Here is a 12,784-nt window from a genome sequence, read left to right as displayed (position 1 = left end):
GCATAGGCTCATTTCCAAACATGCCTTCAAACGTGTGCATTTTCAATTACACGGCTTCTGAGCCTCATCAGTTGTTGGAGAACACCCTCCATCTGGTACTATGTCATTACTGCTGCTTTTCTATCTTACCTTCCATTAATGTCCGTCCTCAGTGCTCAGAAACGGAGGCAGCACACACGTGAATCCTGTCAGCAATCTACTTTAAAACTATCAATTTTTCTATACCTACCTTCTTATGTCTGAGGTTTAAATGCCTCCAGCTGGCATTTGCAGCTTTTCTGCAGCCTTAGTGCTGGATGATAGTTTTGTTTTGAAGCTAAAATTTCCAGGTTATTTTTTATTTTGAGGACATCACAGTAAAACAAAAAGGACCCTTATATAACACATCTGCTAACAAGAGTTAGCAGCACTGATTTTAGAGGTTGTACTGTATTTACATACAGATTTTGGTATCTTTAGCTTTTTCATTTTCTTAAGGATATTTTTGGTCATTTTAATTGAAAATCTTTATTCTTTCTCATTCAGCCTAATAAATGAGAATTCCAAGTGTAACCAAATGCTAGCTTCTTATTTTGACTCTCAGTGAAACAACTTTTGCACATGTGACACTGTCCTATGCAAATCATATTATGCATTGCAGTAATGAATGGTCACAGTTCCCACATTTAATGTTTATCCTGTTTAAGTAATGGAAAGTAATACTGTTGAAGTCAAATTTCTTATAATATATTAGTTGTTCTTTGCTTCACTGCAATAAACACTTGCATAAGGTTACTGCATAAGAAATAGGTATCACTGCTTTAATAAAGGAGGATCATTGATTTTTAATAATTCAATTTTTATAGCATTTTTTTGTTTTTTTCAATTTTTTCATAGCATTTTGTTTTCCTACAGTTGAGGTCTCCGAATGGTATGTGATTGAAGAAACTCTTTCAAGCCTTCTAACAGATGTCAAATGAGTTTCCTTTTGTGGATGGCTTGCTATTAAAAATACTGTTGGACTTTAGATTTTAACTGATCACTTTGCTTTGAGTTAGGGGTCAATTGTGCCTGCAGTATTGCATTTACAGAGGAGATAAAGGTGTGCTCTAAGGAAAATAAGACTATTGTACAGTGCTTTTCATATGTAACGGACACTGATGCGTGTAACTCATCAGCAGCTGACTAACCTGACTCAGTTCCATGGCTTCATTCAGCTTCACTCTCAGAATTCCTGTGGTCTGCTGAGCAAATAAAAAATATCCCAAATTTAAAACATGACCACCATGAAAGGTTTCCAAAAGATCAGACTTAGTTAATAGGATTTTTGCTGTTCCTAGGCTCATATTATGTAATACAGCAAAAACCCGTTTCTTCTGAGAGCAGGGCATGTGCTGTGAGGAATCCTCAACACTGAGCAAATAAAATAAAAAGCCCTGTATTTAAAAATACCCAACCAAACAAAAGACAAAAATAAACTGAAAGAAAAACCCCTTTACAATATGGACAAGAAAATGATATAGTGATAAAAAAAAGGACGTCAGTGAGGACATTATTAGGGTTGGCTTTCTAGTGCTAAGTTAATTTGAGAAGCATGGTTAAATACTAGATATGCATGGCATTTTTTGATTGGTGAACTCTTAAAAATGCAATTTTAGAATTATTCAGTATTTGGGGTTGAGTTAGACAATGAGTGTCACCTGCAAGGAAAGGAAATAGAACTGCATGAAAACAGTCTGTTCTTGCCTTATTTTGAAGGGGGTTGAACTGGTAATATGCATGTTTCTTTGATGGTTTTTAAGCAAGACTTTTATGCTTTGAGTCCAACCAGCATTTTTTATTAACTTGGAGGGCAGGGAAGTTAACTTAAAAACAGTATATTGGCAACAGAAAAATAGGGAGGACTGCAGGTGATTCACTGAGAGAATTAAAGTTCTAAATTATCTTTTTAGAGCTTAGAAACAGAAAGTTTTGTTTTCAAATGAATATATATATGTGCCTTTATACAGAAATCCAAATCTTAGGAATGGAAAGGACTGGAACTTTTCAGTCACAAAATGATGGTGCAATCTTCTGATCTGTACTCTGAAAGCCACAGCATAAGTGGTCCTCCTCTGCCCTATTCAGGTATTTAGGCAAAAATAGCTTCCTCTTTATGGGGCAGAAAATGTTACTGCTTAATCTGGGCTAAGTGCTGCATAAAACTGGAGAATATTGATATAGAGGAGTCTAAAGGTGCATCAGTATCCTCTGTGTGAAAAGGTTTAGTTATCCTCTCATGGTGTCAGCTTCCAGTATGTGCTAGTGGATTTTCAATTCACGTCATTCGCTGTATTTTTGGTTTGGTTTTACAGAGAAATGGTTAATGCATGGTTTGCTGAGAGAGTTCACACCATCCCAGTCTGCAAGGAGGGAACCAAGTCCCAGAGTGAAGCCTGTGCTTGTCACCAGCCTGCCTGTGCCGAGACCACCAACTCTGGGACGCCAGTGAGGAAAATCTCCGCTTCTGAATTTGACAGACCCTTAAGGCCTATTTTTGTCAAGGACTCTGTAGGAGCAGTGAGCTTCCTCTCTGGCTCTGACAAGAAGGAACAGATGCCTCTGCCATCTCCAAGGATTGAGACCAGTGCAGGGGATCAGTGCTCGAGACTATTAGAACTTGTGAAAGATATTTCTAGTCACTTAGATGTCACAGCGCTTTGCCACAAGATCTTCCTACACATCCATGAGCTGATCGCAGCCGATCGCTACTCCCTGTTCCTGGTGTGTGAGGACAGCTCCAACGAGAAGTTCCTCGTGAGCAGGCTGTTTGATGTGGCAGAAGGATCCACCCTGGAAGAAGCTTCCAACAACTGCATTCGCCTGGAGTGGAACAAGGGCATTGTGGGTCATGTGGCAGCCATAGGGCAGCCTCTCAACATCAAGAATGCCTATGAGGTAAGCCAAGGAAATTTATCTTCAGCAATTCTTGAAAAAGAAGAAACTGCCACATTATCACCTGCTGGAATATTGGCATTTTAGTGCCTGTATTTGGTGCTGTATTGACTTAGAGGTCAAGATGCAAACTTGACACTGGTTTTGGTTATAATACATGTATTATAGATACATGTGCACACAGAAACATGAAGCTAGGACTAAAAAAATCAGAGTTCTATTGAGTTCAATGCTTGTTTCATTTATTCACTTCAGTAATCTCTGACAAAAGCAAAACCACAAACTGCATTTACGAAACTGTGTTCCCCTGCAGGCATAGATCTTTGAGTTTACTTCCGTAATTTCTTCTTGATGATAAAAGGTAAACTAGGGGTGGTTAATCCATGAACACATTTATTGTAATGATGGTCTAAGCTCAAAAACAAGGTTTCTCCTAGGGTTTGGGTTTTTTGTTCTTTATAGCAGTGGTCTTAATATGTTGGCACTCATGTTCCACACAAATGCTTTTCTGTTGTTAACACACTGATAGGAACAAATTTATATAATTATTGGCTGGTAATGGAACCTTTATTATCCTGGATAATGGTCAAATAAAATACTAAACTTTTCTTAATCTATAAAGCAAGGAAGGAAAAGAGCTGGTCTTTAGGCTAGTAGTCTAATAATTGCATTTTTTCTTGTATCAGGATCCAAGATTCAATGCAGAAGTTGACCAGATCACAGGGTATAAGACCCAGAGCATTCTCTGTATGCCAATAAAGAATCACAGGGAAGAGGTAAGTTGCAGTATTGCGATCACTTCACGTAATACTGTTTCCAGTCATGCTGATGCTTTCAACTTTCATAAGCTGGAAGTCATCATCTTCCAACCATTTATTTTTTTTTTTTTAGCAAGACTGCTTATGTTTGTTTAGACTGCAATTTTATCTTATCTAGTTGAGTAATGTAAGCCAAAGGGAACTGTCAGGAAGAGTTTAATCCCAAATGCAGCAGTAGAATGTATGTATTTAACTCCAGAAATGCTGTTCCTGCTTCCTGTACTCAGTATCTGTCAGCATTAAAATTCTCTGCACACTTACTGGTCTATCTCAAATTGTGATTAAGTTACTGTACTTCAGCTTAGCTTGTATCTATATTGCTTAATTCAGAGGGCACAAACTACGTTTTATCATTTTCTAAAAACCTGATTATTTTTACACTCTCTTAACTCAACATGGTTCCTAATTTATTACTTATGAGCTAAGTGCCTGACATCAGGCATTGAAAAACACACGGTGTCAATGTGATTCAGAAAAGCCAGCCTCAAGTCATAACTTAAATCACTCCTAATTTGAAACAATATGAATCTACTCACTGAACTCTTGCCCATATTTCCTGTCCATGCTGCTTCTCATGGGAGCTCTTTCATCCTGTCTCACGCTATTGCAGTAGGGAGAATTCTTATTATGGGCTAACAACACCTTCTTGCCCTGAGTATTTGAAGAGTGAATTCAGTAAAGCCCATGAAAGCCAGTGCATGGGGAAAAGAGGAGTTGCACTCTTTCAGAGTAAGGGAAGTATGGTTGGGTTTTCTTTGATTCTGACTGTAGTGGCCTTTTGCCATATCACCAGTTCTAGAATACTCATAAAATGTAAGGATCTCCACACAGTGTGTCAGAGCTTTGAAATGGAGATTTTTCTCTCCTGGAATTAATTTATTTTTCACTGTGTTCAGTTTGCTTCCAGAAAGCTCAAGCTCTCAAAAAGAAATGTTGCCAAGATTGATTTGAAGACATCATACCTTCTTTTTTTTCTGCACTTCCATCTTTCACTCCTCTTCTAGAGTGTCACCTTGACTTCTGCTGCATTGAACCTTTTTTTTTTTTAAATTAAATTAATTTATTAAACTCCTGCATTAACTTGTTTATTGAATATTTTTCTAGCCAACCTAGATGATCAGCCAGTATTTCCTTTCTTCACATACTGCAAATTTCAGCTTAAATTATTTTGTTCCATTCTTCCAAGGACAGCACTTGATCCTTTCCCACTCCCATTCCTGCTTAAAAGTCTTCTCCTTTCTACCTGGCTGCAGTCACTGCTGGCCCTGGGCCAGGAGATGAACAAAGCAGATGCCATGTGAAGAACTGTCAGGGATCAGTGGTCCATGATGCAAGGCTTCCAATTTCACCCAAGACATGCCATTTTCTTTTTGTTAAATGGAAAAAGATGGTATGCCCCACAGAACTGGGTACAGAAATGAGCTACAAAGCCTTGCTGGCTGGGGAGTGTGGAAGTGCTCACTTCTCACCAGATGCTGGTGGTGGGGGGGGGAAGGAATGAGAGCTGCAGTCTGTTTGTCCAGTCCACCATGGCTTAAGGGCTGAATAAACCTGCAATGGGCCGTGTCTTCGGCCAGCTTCCTCCTCCTGAGTGCATCAGCAAGCGGAAATGAAGCGGGAATTTGTTTATTTTGACAAGTTCAGCCAACCTGAAGTTTGAGGAGTCTTATACTCACCAGCAATTACCTGAAGGTGTTAAACTGTAAGATTTCTTACAGGAAAGGATGGCAGTTACTAATTTTTTTCAGAGTTTTACAGTCTCTTCCAGAAGGTTTTTCTCATTCTTGCTGTAAGAAATGACTGACATGTTTTTGGAGAGACACTGGAGTCAGTGAATCAGTCCTTAATTTTCCATTTGCATCCTGCTGCTTTTTCTGTTTAAAAATCCCCCAAACAACAAAACCAGAATATGGGTTCCTCCCTGTTAAAATAATAAATAGATAAAATCTTAAAACCCCCAAAGCCCCTCTAGAAATATTGAGGCTTGTGAATGCTGCCTTAGCCCAGGATGTCAGCAATCACAGTTAAAAGATGATTCTGGAAGACATCCAAAAATAAATACTGAGAAAGAGGAGCAACTGGGGCTTTCTATTTGTTTGTTTAGTATTTTTTTTAAACAAAAGAGTCAGTAATTGAGAGGAGGAAAATCTCATGCTGATTACTAAATCCTCTGGGCCTGCTAAAGTACGGAGATTTTTCCAGTAGATGTTTTTCACATTTGCCTATATTTCCACGAGGCATGTGAGAAACCGAATTCTCATTTAAAAATAACAGCTAGTAAGAAATTCCATAAATGAAAACAATTTGATTCACAGAAGAGCTCATGGAAAGGACCCAAGAATTAGTAAGAATGAGATATATTGCAGTGCATTAAGAGGACTTTACCTTTGATACGGTTTTGTAGACACTTGTAAACAGTCATTTTGACAGGATTGAACAGGCAATAGAAATCCTTACTCCACTCCTCAACTTAAACCAACTTGTGGAGCTCTCCAGCAGGTTTGGGATACCTGGAAAATGGATGGTGTCTGCAGCACAGAGCCACCACAGCTACCATACAACATCTTCAGGAGTGACACAATTTTCTATTAGTGCTGCTTTTTTTTTTTTTTTTTTTTTTTTTTTTCTTTGAGCTGGGCATAGTAATTTTCATAAAAGGAGATCTCAGTTTAATTTCTACTAAAATCTGTAGGATTTTCTCATATGGAGCTTTTAGGAGAATTAACTGAGACATCTCTCCCAAGCTATGAGCGTGTAAGATTGAATTTCCTAGTAACTGGCTAGGGAAATGCTGGGTTTTTTTTCTGGCAATATTTACTCATAGTAATAGTTGTTTGATTTGTTGTTCACTGGACCCTATCTCCTGTCACTGGGAAGCTCTTCCCAACAAATCAGGGGTGCTACTACTTACAACAGCCTTTGAAAATCCCCTGTTGAATTTTATGGTGTAAAATGGGACTGGGAACGTCACCTTTAGCCAGCTACGTTATTTTCTCACCCAGTGAACCCTTCAGATATCACATCCCAATCATCGTAGTATAGAGCAGGCCTAGCCAAGCTGATTTTAAAGAAACTCAGTTCCAGCAGCAGTCTTGCTGCAGGATTATGGAGATCAGTAATTTGCTTCTTCAATGGATTTTCAGCTTATGCTGAGACATACATTATAGTAACTAGACTGCTGCAAAGTGTGGAGGCTGCTGCTGACATGAACGATAGAAAGGGATGTGAAATTTTTGTTGATAAAAAATGAAACTCTGTAAATACAATTCTGTCACTGCAAGATGATTTTATAAGCTTGAATCCAACCTCTACAAGATCAGGACAGCAAAGTCAAGTCAACACTACTTTGTCTTCTGTAGTGGGTATGTTCTATCAAAAGTGTCAGGTTTCCCATTTTTGTTACTGTTCTTTGGCTTTAATGTAATTTTCCTTCACGTGCCAGCAAAGTAAATAAAAGATATATCTCCTTAAGAAGCAATATTAATTACATCAGAAGTCAACTTAAGTAAGAACCTACTGAAAAAGGCACCAGCTGTCTTTAGAGCTGGAATAGCTTTCACAGAGTTAAGCCTGTAATTTTAATGTGCAAAAAATGCAAAAAATTGCAGCCTGAAACCATCCATATAAAATCCAGAGCACAGTCTTCAGCATTGAAGTCATCAGTTGTCACCTACTGGGCACTCAAGGTAACCTGCTTCTTTTAGAGGCAGGACTCAGCTATTGCAAGAAAACACTAAAAATTAACTTATCTGATAATTAGAAGAAATCTCTCCTTGTAATGTGGATCAGGATTTATTAAATTGGAAAAGTAGCACAGCTAGAAAAGAAAGGTTAGAGAACAAGTAGAGCACTGGAAGATCACCTCTGTTAGCAGCAAGAATACAATCAGGAAAGCTGTGTTCAGATGTAGTAAAACACATGCAGGTATTGAATCAGCAGTTGATGGAAGGTTTGTTCTTCTTTAGGACTGAAAGTAAGGGAACAATTCTGTCATCAGAATTGCTTTTTGTCTTTGTGGTTTATGTCTGTATTATGTGATCTGAATGGAAAAGAGCCAAGTACTTGGTTTCTGATCCAAGGGGAATTTCCTTCTGCTCACCCCTTATCCTCTTTCAATAGAGCAAACTTGGAAGAACAGTTGGGAAGTGCAGGACTCCTCTAGACAGACTGTGTTCCATAACCCCACCTGCCTAGTCCAAAATGGAGGCAAAGCTCAAGAAAAGGAGCTTGTAGCACTCCACAGTGCACTGCTTACTTCAGTGATTAGGCCATAATCTCACAGGTGCCAAAGCATAAGCAGATCCTAATGACTTCAGTCTTTCCCTTAGCCTTGGTTTTCTTCAGGCCAGAATAATACCTTAAGCTTTTTTAGTTCCCAGTCTAGCTGAGCCTTAGAGCACTTGATCACCTGTGATTCACTTTTTCTGCTGGTGCAGTCATAACTCTCAGCTGGAGATCAGATTTGGCCTATTATTTGTGATTTGTTTAGAATAAGTTTTAAGAATGAGGATTTGGGTTTCATACTGTGCTTAGTATTCTCTAAAATGCAGGCATATGTTCTCCATGGCCCCAAATGCTACCACATGATTGACTTTTGTCCTAATTACATAATTACTTTAGTAACAGAAGCAGATACTCTCGAATTTCCCACATCTTCTCCTAATTACCTGGTTGCAGGCAAGACTCCAATGGCTAAAAAATGCCCCTCTGAAGTTTTTCTCATTACTGTCTCTGCACCATATTCTATGAATTCTGAAAAGTGCGCTGAAATTTTAACTGACATAAATGAAGCCAGAATTTGGGACAGTTTAATTTTTAAAATTGTTTGTTTTGTATGAAAAAGAAATGGGCACAAAACAGCTGTCTGGAAGCTTAGAATGCCACTGAAACAGCAACTAAAAAGAGAAAGGTTTGCATATGCACAAAATTTTCATTGTAATCAAGTCAACATGAATTTTTAGCGGGTTTATTCTTCTCATTACATCCTCCCCCTTCAGTTAAAATCCTTTATTGAAAGACCTTGTCAAAGATCTAAAACTGGCTCTTGGAACGCCTGCCTTTGTTAATGTATCTGAAACCTGGAATGCTGATGAAAGGAGCCTAAATAGCCTTTTTTTTTTTTTTCCTGTATTAATATGGTCCTTTTACTGGTTTCTTGTAGCTTTTTTTTTTTAAGAACTGCAGACTTTCCTTTCATGGAGGAGATGTATTTAAACAACCAACATGAAAGTACTCACCTTTTCGGTGAAAAGCCTCTGGCCTTGTTAAAGTTGTCTTCGCTCATGCTGGATCAAAACTGGAAAAAAAAAAATAAAATCAGCACCCAGGAGAGACAGTGGCATGAGAAGAGATCTAAGCATTAACCTCTGCACATGTAGGTGAACATGAAAGCATAATAACTTTGATTCAAAGAAGAGCATACAGGCTGGTGGTACACTGTTATTACGGAAAGGAAGTCCACTGGATGAGAAATATTCCTCACTGAAGTAAGAGGTTGACTGTGGGAAAAATGGGATTGTATGGAATGGAGCTGACAGTTGAGCTTTATTTCGGACAGACATTTTTGAGCCCACAGTTGGCAGTGATTCATGTTAAAGAACAATGGCCTTACTTACAGCATCAGTATTTTGGGAATGCTGGGCTGAGAGATAGTAAATTGTCTTCTTTTCCATTACAAAAATAAACCCACATGTCTTCCATCAGTTTAGCAGTTACAACTTTACAATGTTGTCAAGTTACATGGTTAAATACAACTTGTTAAACATGCTCACTACACAGTTTTCCTCTGATAGTGTTTGTCCTAAAAAAGGAAGATGAAAAAAACCCCCGATCATTAGCATTTTGCATTGGTTTTACACTAATTACACTTCAAACAAAGGAAGTTCTTTGCAGCTTTTTCTATCAGTTGTTGTACTCATGCTAAAAAATCTGAAAATATCTAAAAGCTTTGCATTATACTTTGTCAGATTTATGATACTTGGTCTCAAAAGGAATGGAAACACAGAATTATATTAGAGAAAGGCTAAGGTCTTCAAATCGTGGAAATGTTTCTGCATGAGAGAGAAACATTTATTATTCTAACAACTTGATTTAACAGTGAACCAAGTGGATACCTGTAATGATAATTTCTTATCTTATATAAATATGCCTAGAAATGGAATCCAGTGACATATCCCTAAAAATTAGCTGATTTCTCCATTTTGAATACACTAGGTTGTTGGTGTGGCTCAAGCAATCAACAAGAAATCTGGAATTGGTGGCACTTTCACTGAACAAGATGAAAAGGTATAAAAGCTGTCTCCTCTGTTTTTTATAGGGGAAGGGGGATGGATGTATTTTTAATTTTCCGGCTGCTCAGAAACATTCCTAGGAATACTGCACATTTTTTTCTTTATGAGGCCATGAAAAACGTCGATGTGAAGTAATTTAATTTCTGGATCATCATGTCACATATCTCTGAAAAATCGGCTTACTCTACTGGAATGCATTGTAAAACACTTGCATAAATTTCAGTGGACTTAATTTTTAGTTACTTGGTTTTAACTCTCCTGGCAAGCCCAACAAACACAATTTGAATAATGAAATTTGTGGAGTGATTCTCTTTTAAATACCATGTCACTTCTCAGTATAGAATTTTCAGGAAAAGAAAAGGCTTCAGATAAATTATGAATATATGAGAGAATCAGGAGAGCAGACAACATAATGGATTCCTAATTCTCCCAGTGCAGTTACTTTCCAAAAATTTCCAGACTTCATATTCAGACTGGTGGGGAAAAACCCAGGCTATGCTCAGGCTGAAGAAGTTCTCTTAACAATCAGCAATAAAAGAATCAGAGTTCATCCTTTCTCTTTGAAAACTTTCCCTTTAAAATAAAATGCACACTGAATATTTGTAGGATATCGGAATTAATCCCATCCTGAATGAGGAAAAAACTGAGGTTTTGCTATGTTAGCTGTGGGTTTGCTATGTTAGCAAATCTTTATTTTCAGTTCCCAAGAGACTCAATTCCCTCAGAGAGGCTGGTTGTTTGTGGTCAGTTTTTCTAGCTGAAATATGCATTGCTGCATAATTATTTTTTCCTTGAAGCTGCTTTTCCAATGAACCCTACTTATACCAAGATAATTATCTTTGGATTTTAGCTAAATAAAAGGAGAAGAGATTCTTGAGGAAATAAGAAATTAGGAGTAGCTGAAAAAAACCCAGATCCTGAATGTGTTGTTGCCAAAACCAACAAAAATATCAATTAATACTTCAGAGTGAAAACAAAATGTTGCAGTAGCTTATCTTTGAATAAAATTCAGATGCTGTGGGACATTATCTCAGTGAGATGTCGATGTTCATTTGTCTCCAGGATTTTGCAGCATATTTGGCATTTTGTGGAATTGTTCTTCACAACGCTCAGTTGTACGAGACTTCTCTGCTCGAGAACAGGCGCAATCAGGTATGGCCAAAAGGTTTGTCCCAGGGATATAGAAATCAGGAGGGTTTGCATGTAATCAGCACCTCCTCTTCCTGTTTCTGATGTGATAGTTATTCCTTGGCTGCTTTTAATCCCTGTGACTGAATGCTGTGTGGCTCTGATAAAGCTCTCATGAGTGGAAGAGGCTGGGTGCATTGCGGCCTGGGTTGTGAGAAATGGCCTGTCTAGGGAAAGCAGGTAGAGCCATATGTCAGAAAATTCATTCCATGTTAATGTACTTGATATTGCCTGCAATTATCCTGTGGCTCACCATATGTATTAAACAATCAGAGGTGTCAGACTCCAGAAATTACAGGCAGGAATATCCCTGTGGAATAGCAGAGGGCATACAGACTGTTCCTTTAGGCTGTTACTAGTATAACAGTCACTAAGCATATTTTCAGTAATGATCAAATGGAAAACTGAATTTCCTTCTGATTGCTATAGCTCTGCTTTGCTGCCAGCTTGGTTTTGATGGGTTATTGGTGCCACGGCCTTTATGGGTGAATATGCTTGCCCTATATAATGAGATAATGTTTCAGAGAAAAGACTAGACAGCAGTTCTTTTAAAATTTTCCTGGTAGGTCTGAATTTCCAACTGACTATCAGTGTTTGTAAATTGGTACAAATTTGGATGGTTTATTAAATGCCTTCATGTTTCTTGTGAGAAAAAAAATATGAGCAGCTAAGTCTTTCAACAGCAGTTTTGAAATACAGCAAACTGTATCTAAATGGTGTTTTCACCAAATGAGTTAATTAGGGTCTGTAGAATTACAACCAAGAACAACTGTGTTCAGAAGTCTTAGAAAATGTAAATATCACTGGTTTGAAAATGCACACATGAGCCATAGGAAAACAGGTTTCCGAAGGACAGTAACTGTGTTTTCTGGATTTAATTTTGAAATGGTTTCATTTGACCTATTAATGCCTAAATCTATTCTGCTTCTCTGACTGAATGAAAACATCAGCTTATTGTGCTATTTAATTCTTCCATAAAAACTGGCTAATACTGACTGTTACCTTGCAATCTGTGAAAGCCAAAACTTACTTCTGGTCACAGACATAAACATTGGCTTCCCTGATTCAAGGGAGAGGAGAAGACTCAAAGACATCAGTAACAAAAATTATTGCATAAATCACAATTAGTCAAACCCTCGCAAATGACCTTTTCTTCAGGTGCTGCTTGACCTTGCCAGCCTGATTTTTGAAGAGCAGCAGTCTTTGGAGGTGATCCTGAAGAAGATAGCAGCCACTATAATATCCTTTATGCAGGTGCAGAGGTGTACCATCTTCATAGTGGATGAAGATTGTCCAGTGAGTATGTTTATTCTGTCTGAAGGCAGAAGTGTTTATTCTCTGGGAGTGGGGTTGGCTTCCCTCCATTCTCATACATTCTGTTGTCATTTCATTTTCTATCTTTTCTTTCATGGCATTGGCTCAGGTTGGGTGTTGACATGAGAGGTTCTGGCCTTTGTGTAATTACAGAATTTCTGTTCTGACATAGAAATTTGGCACAGCTTTATTTCTTCTCTGGGTCATGAGTAGATCAAGACACTTCAGTGATACTAAAAGTTGTATCAAAAGATACTCTTA

At 38.0% G+C, this 12,784-nt stretch overlaps 1 protein-coding gene across 10 annotated transcripts in view; it reads left to right on the top strand.

Moving 5' to 3' along the window:
• Positions 1-12,784, top strand: part of PDE5A (phosphodiesterase 5A) — a 105,720-nt gene that overhangs the window by 65,518 nt on the left and 27,418 nt on the right. For all 10 annotated transcript variants that reach the window (XM_041482268.1, XM_041482269.1, XM_041482267.1 and 7 more), the window contains 5 exons: positions 2,334-2,916; positions 3,600-3,689; positions 9,945-10,016; positions 11,084-11,173; positions 12,368-12,505. In XM_041482268.1, coding sequence (XP_041338202.1) covers positions 2,334-2,916; positions 3,600-3,689; positions 9,945-10,016; positions 11,084-11,173; positions 12,368-12,505 — 973 coding nt within the window. The remainder of the gene's footprint in view (positions 1-2,333; positions 2,917-3,599; positions 3,690-9,944; positions 10,017-11,083; positions 11,174-12,367; positions 12,506-12,784) is intronic.

Source organism: Pyrgilauda ruficollis, unplaced genomic scaffold (genome assembly GCF_017590135.1).
Source record: "Pyrgilauda ruficollis isolate IOZ18807 unplaced genomic scaffold, ASM1759013v1 scaffold58, whole genome shotgun sequence".
In the NCBI taxonomy this organism is placed as follows: Eukaryota; Metazoa; Chordata; class Aves; order Passeriformes; family Passeridae; genus Pyrgilauda; species Pyrgilauda ruficollis.
Note: the sequence above shows the minus strand (reverse complement) of the source record. Positions and strands in the feature narration are given on the sequence as shown.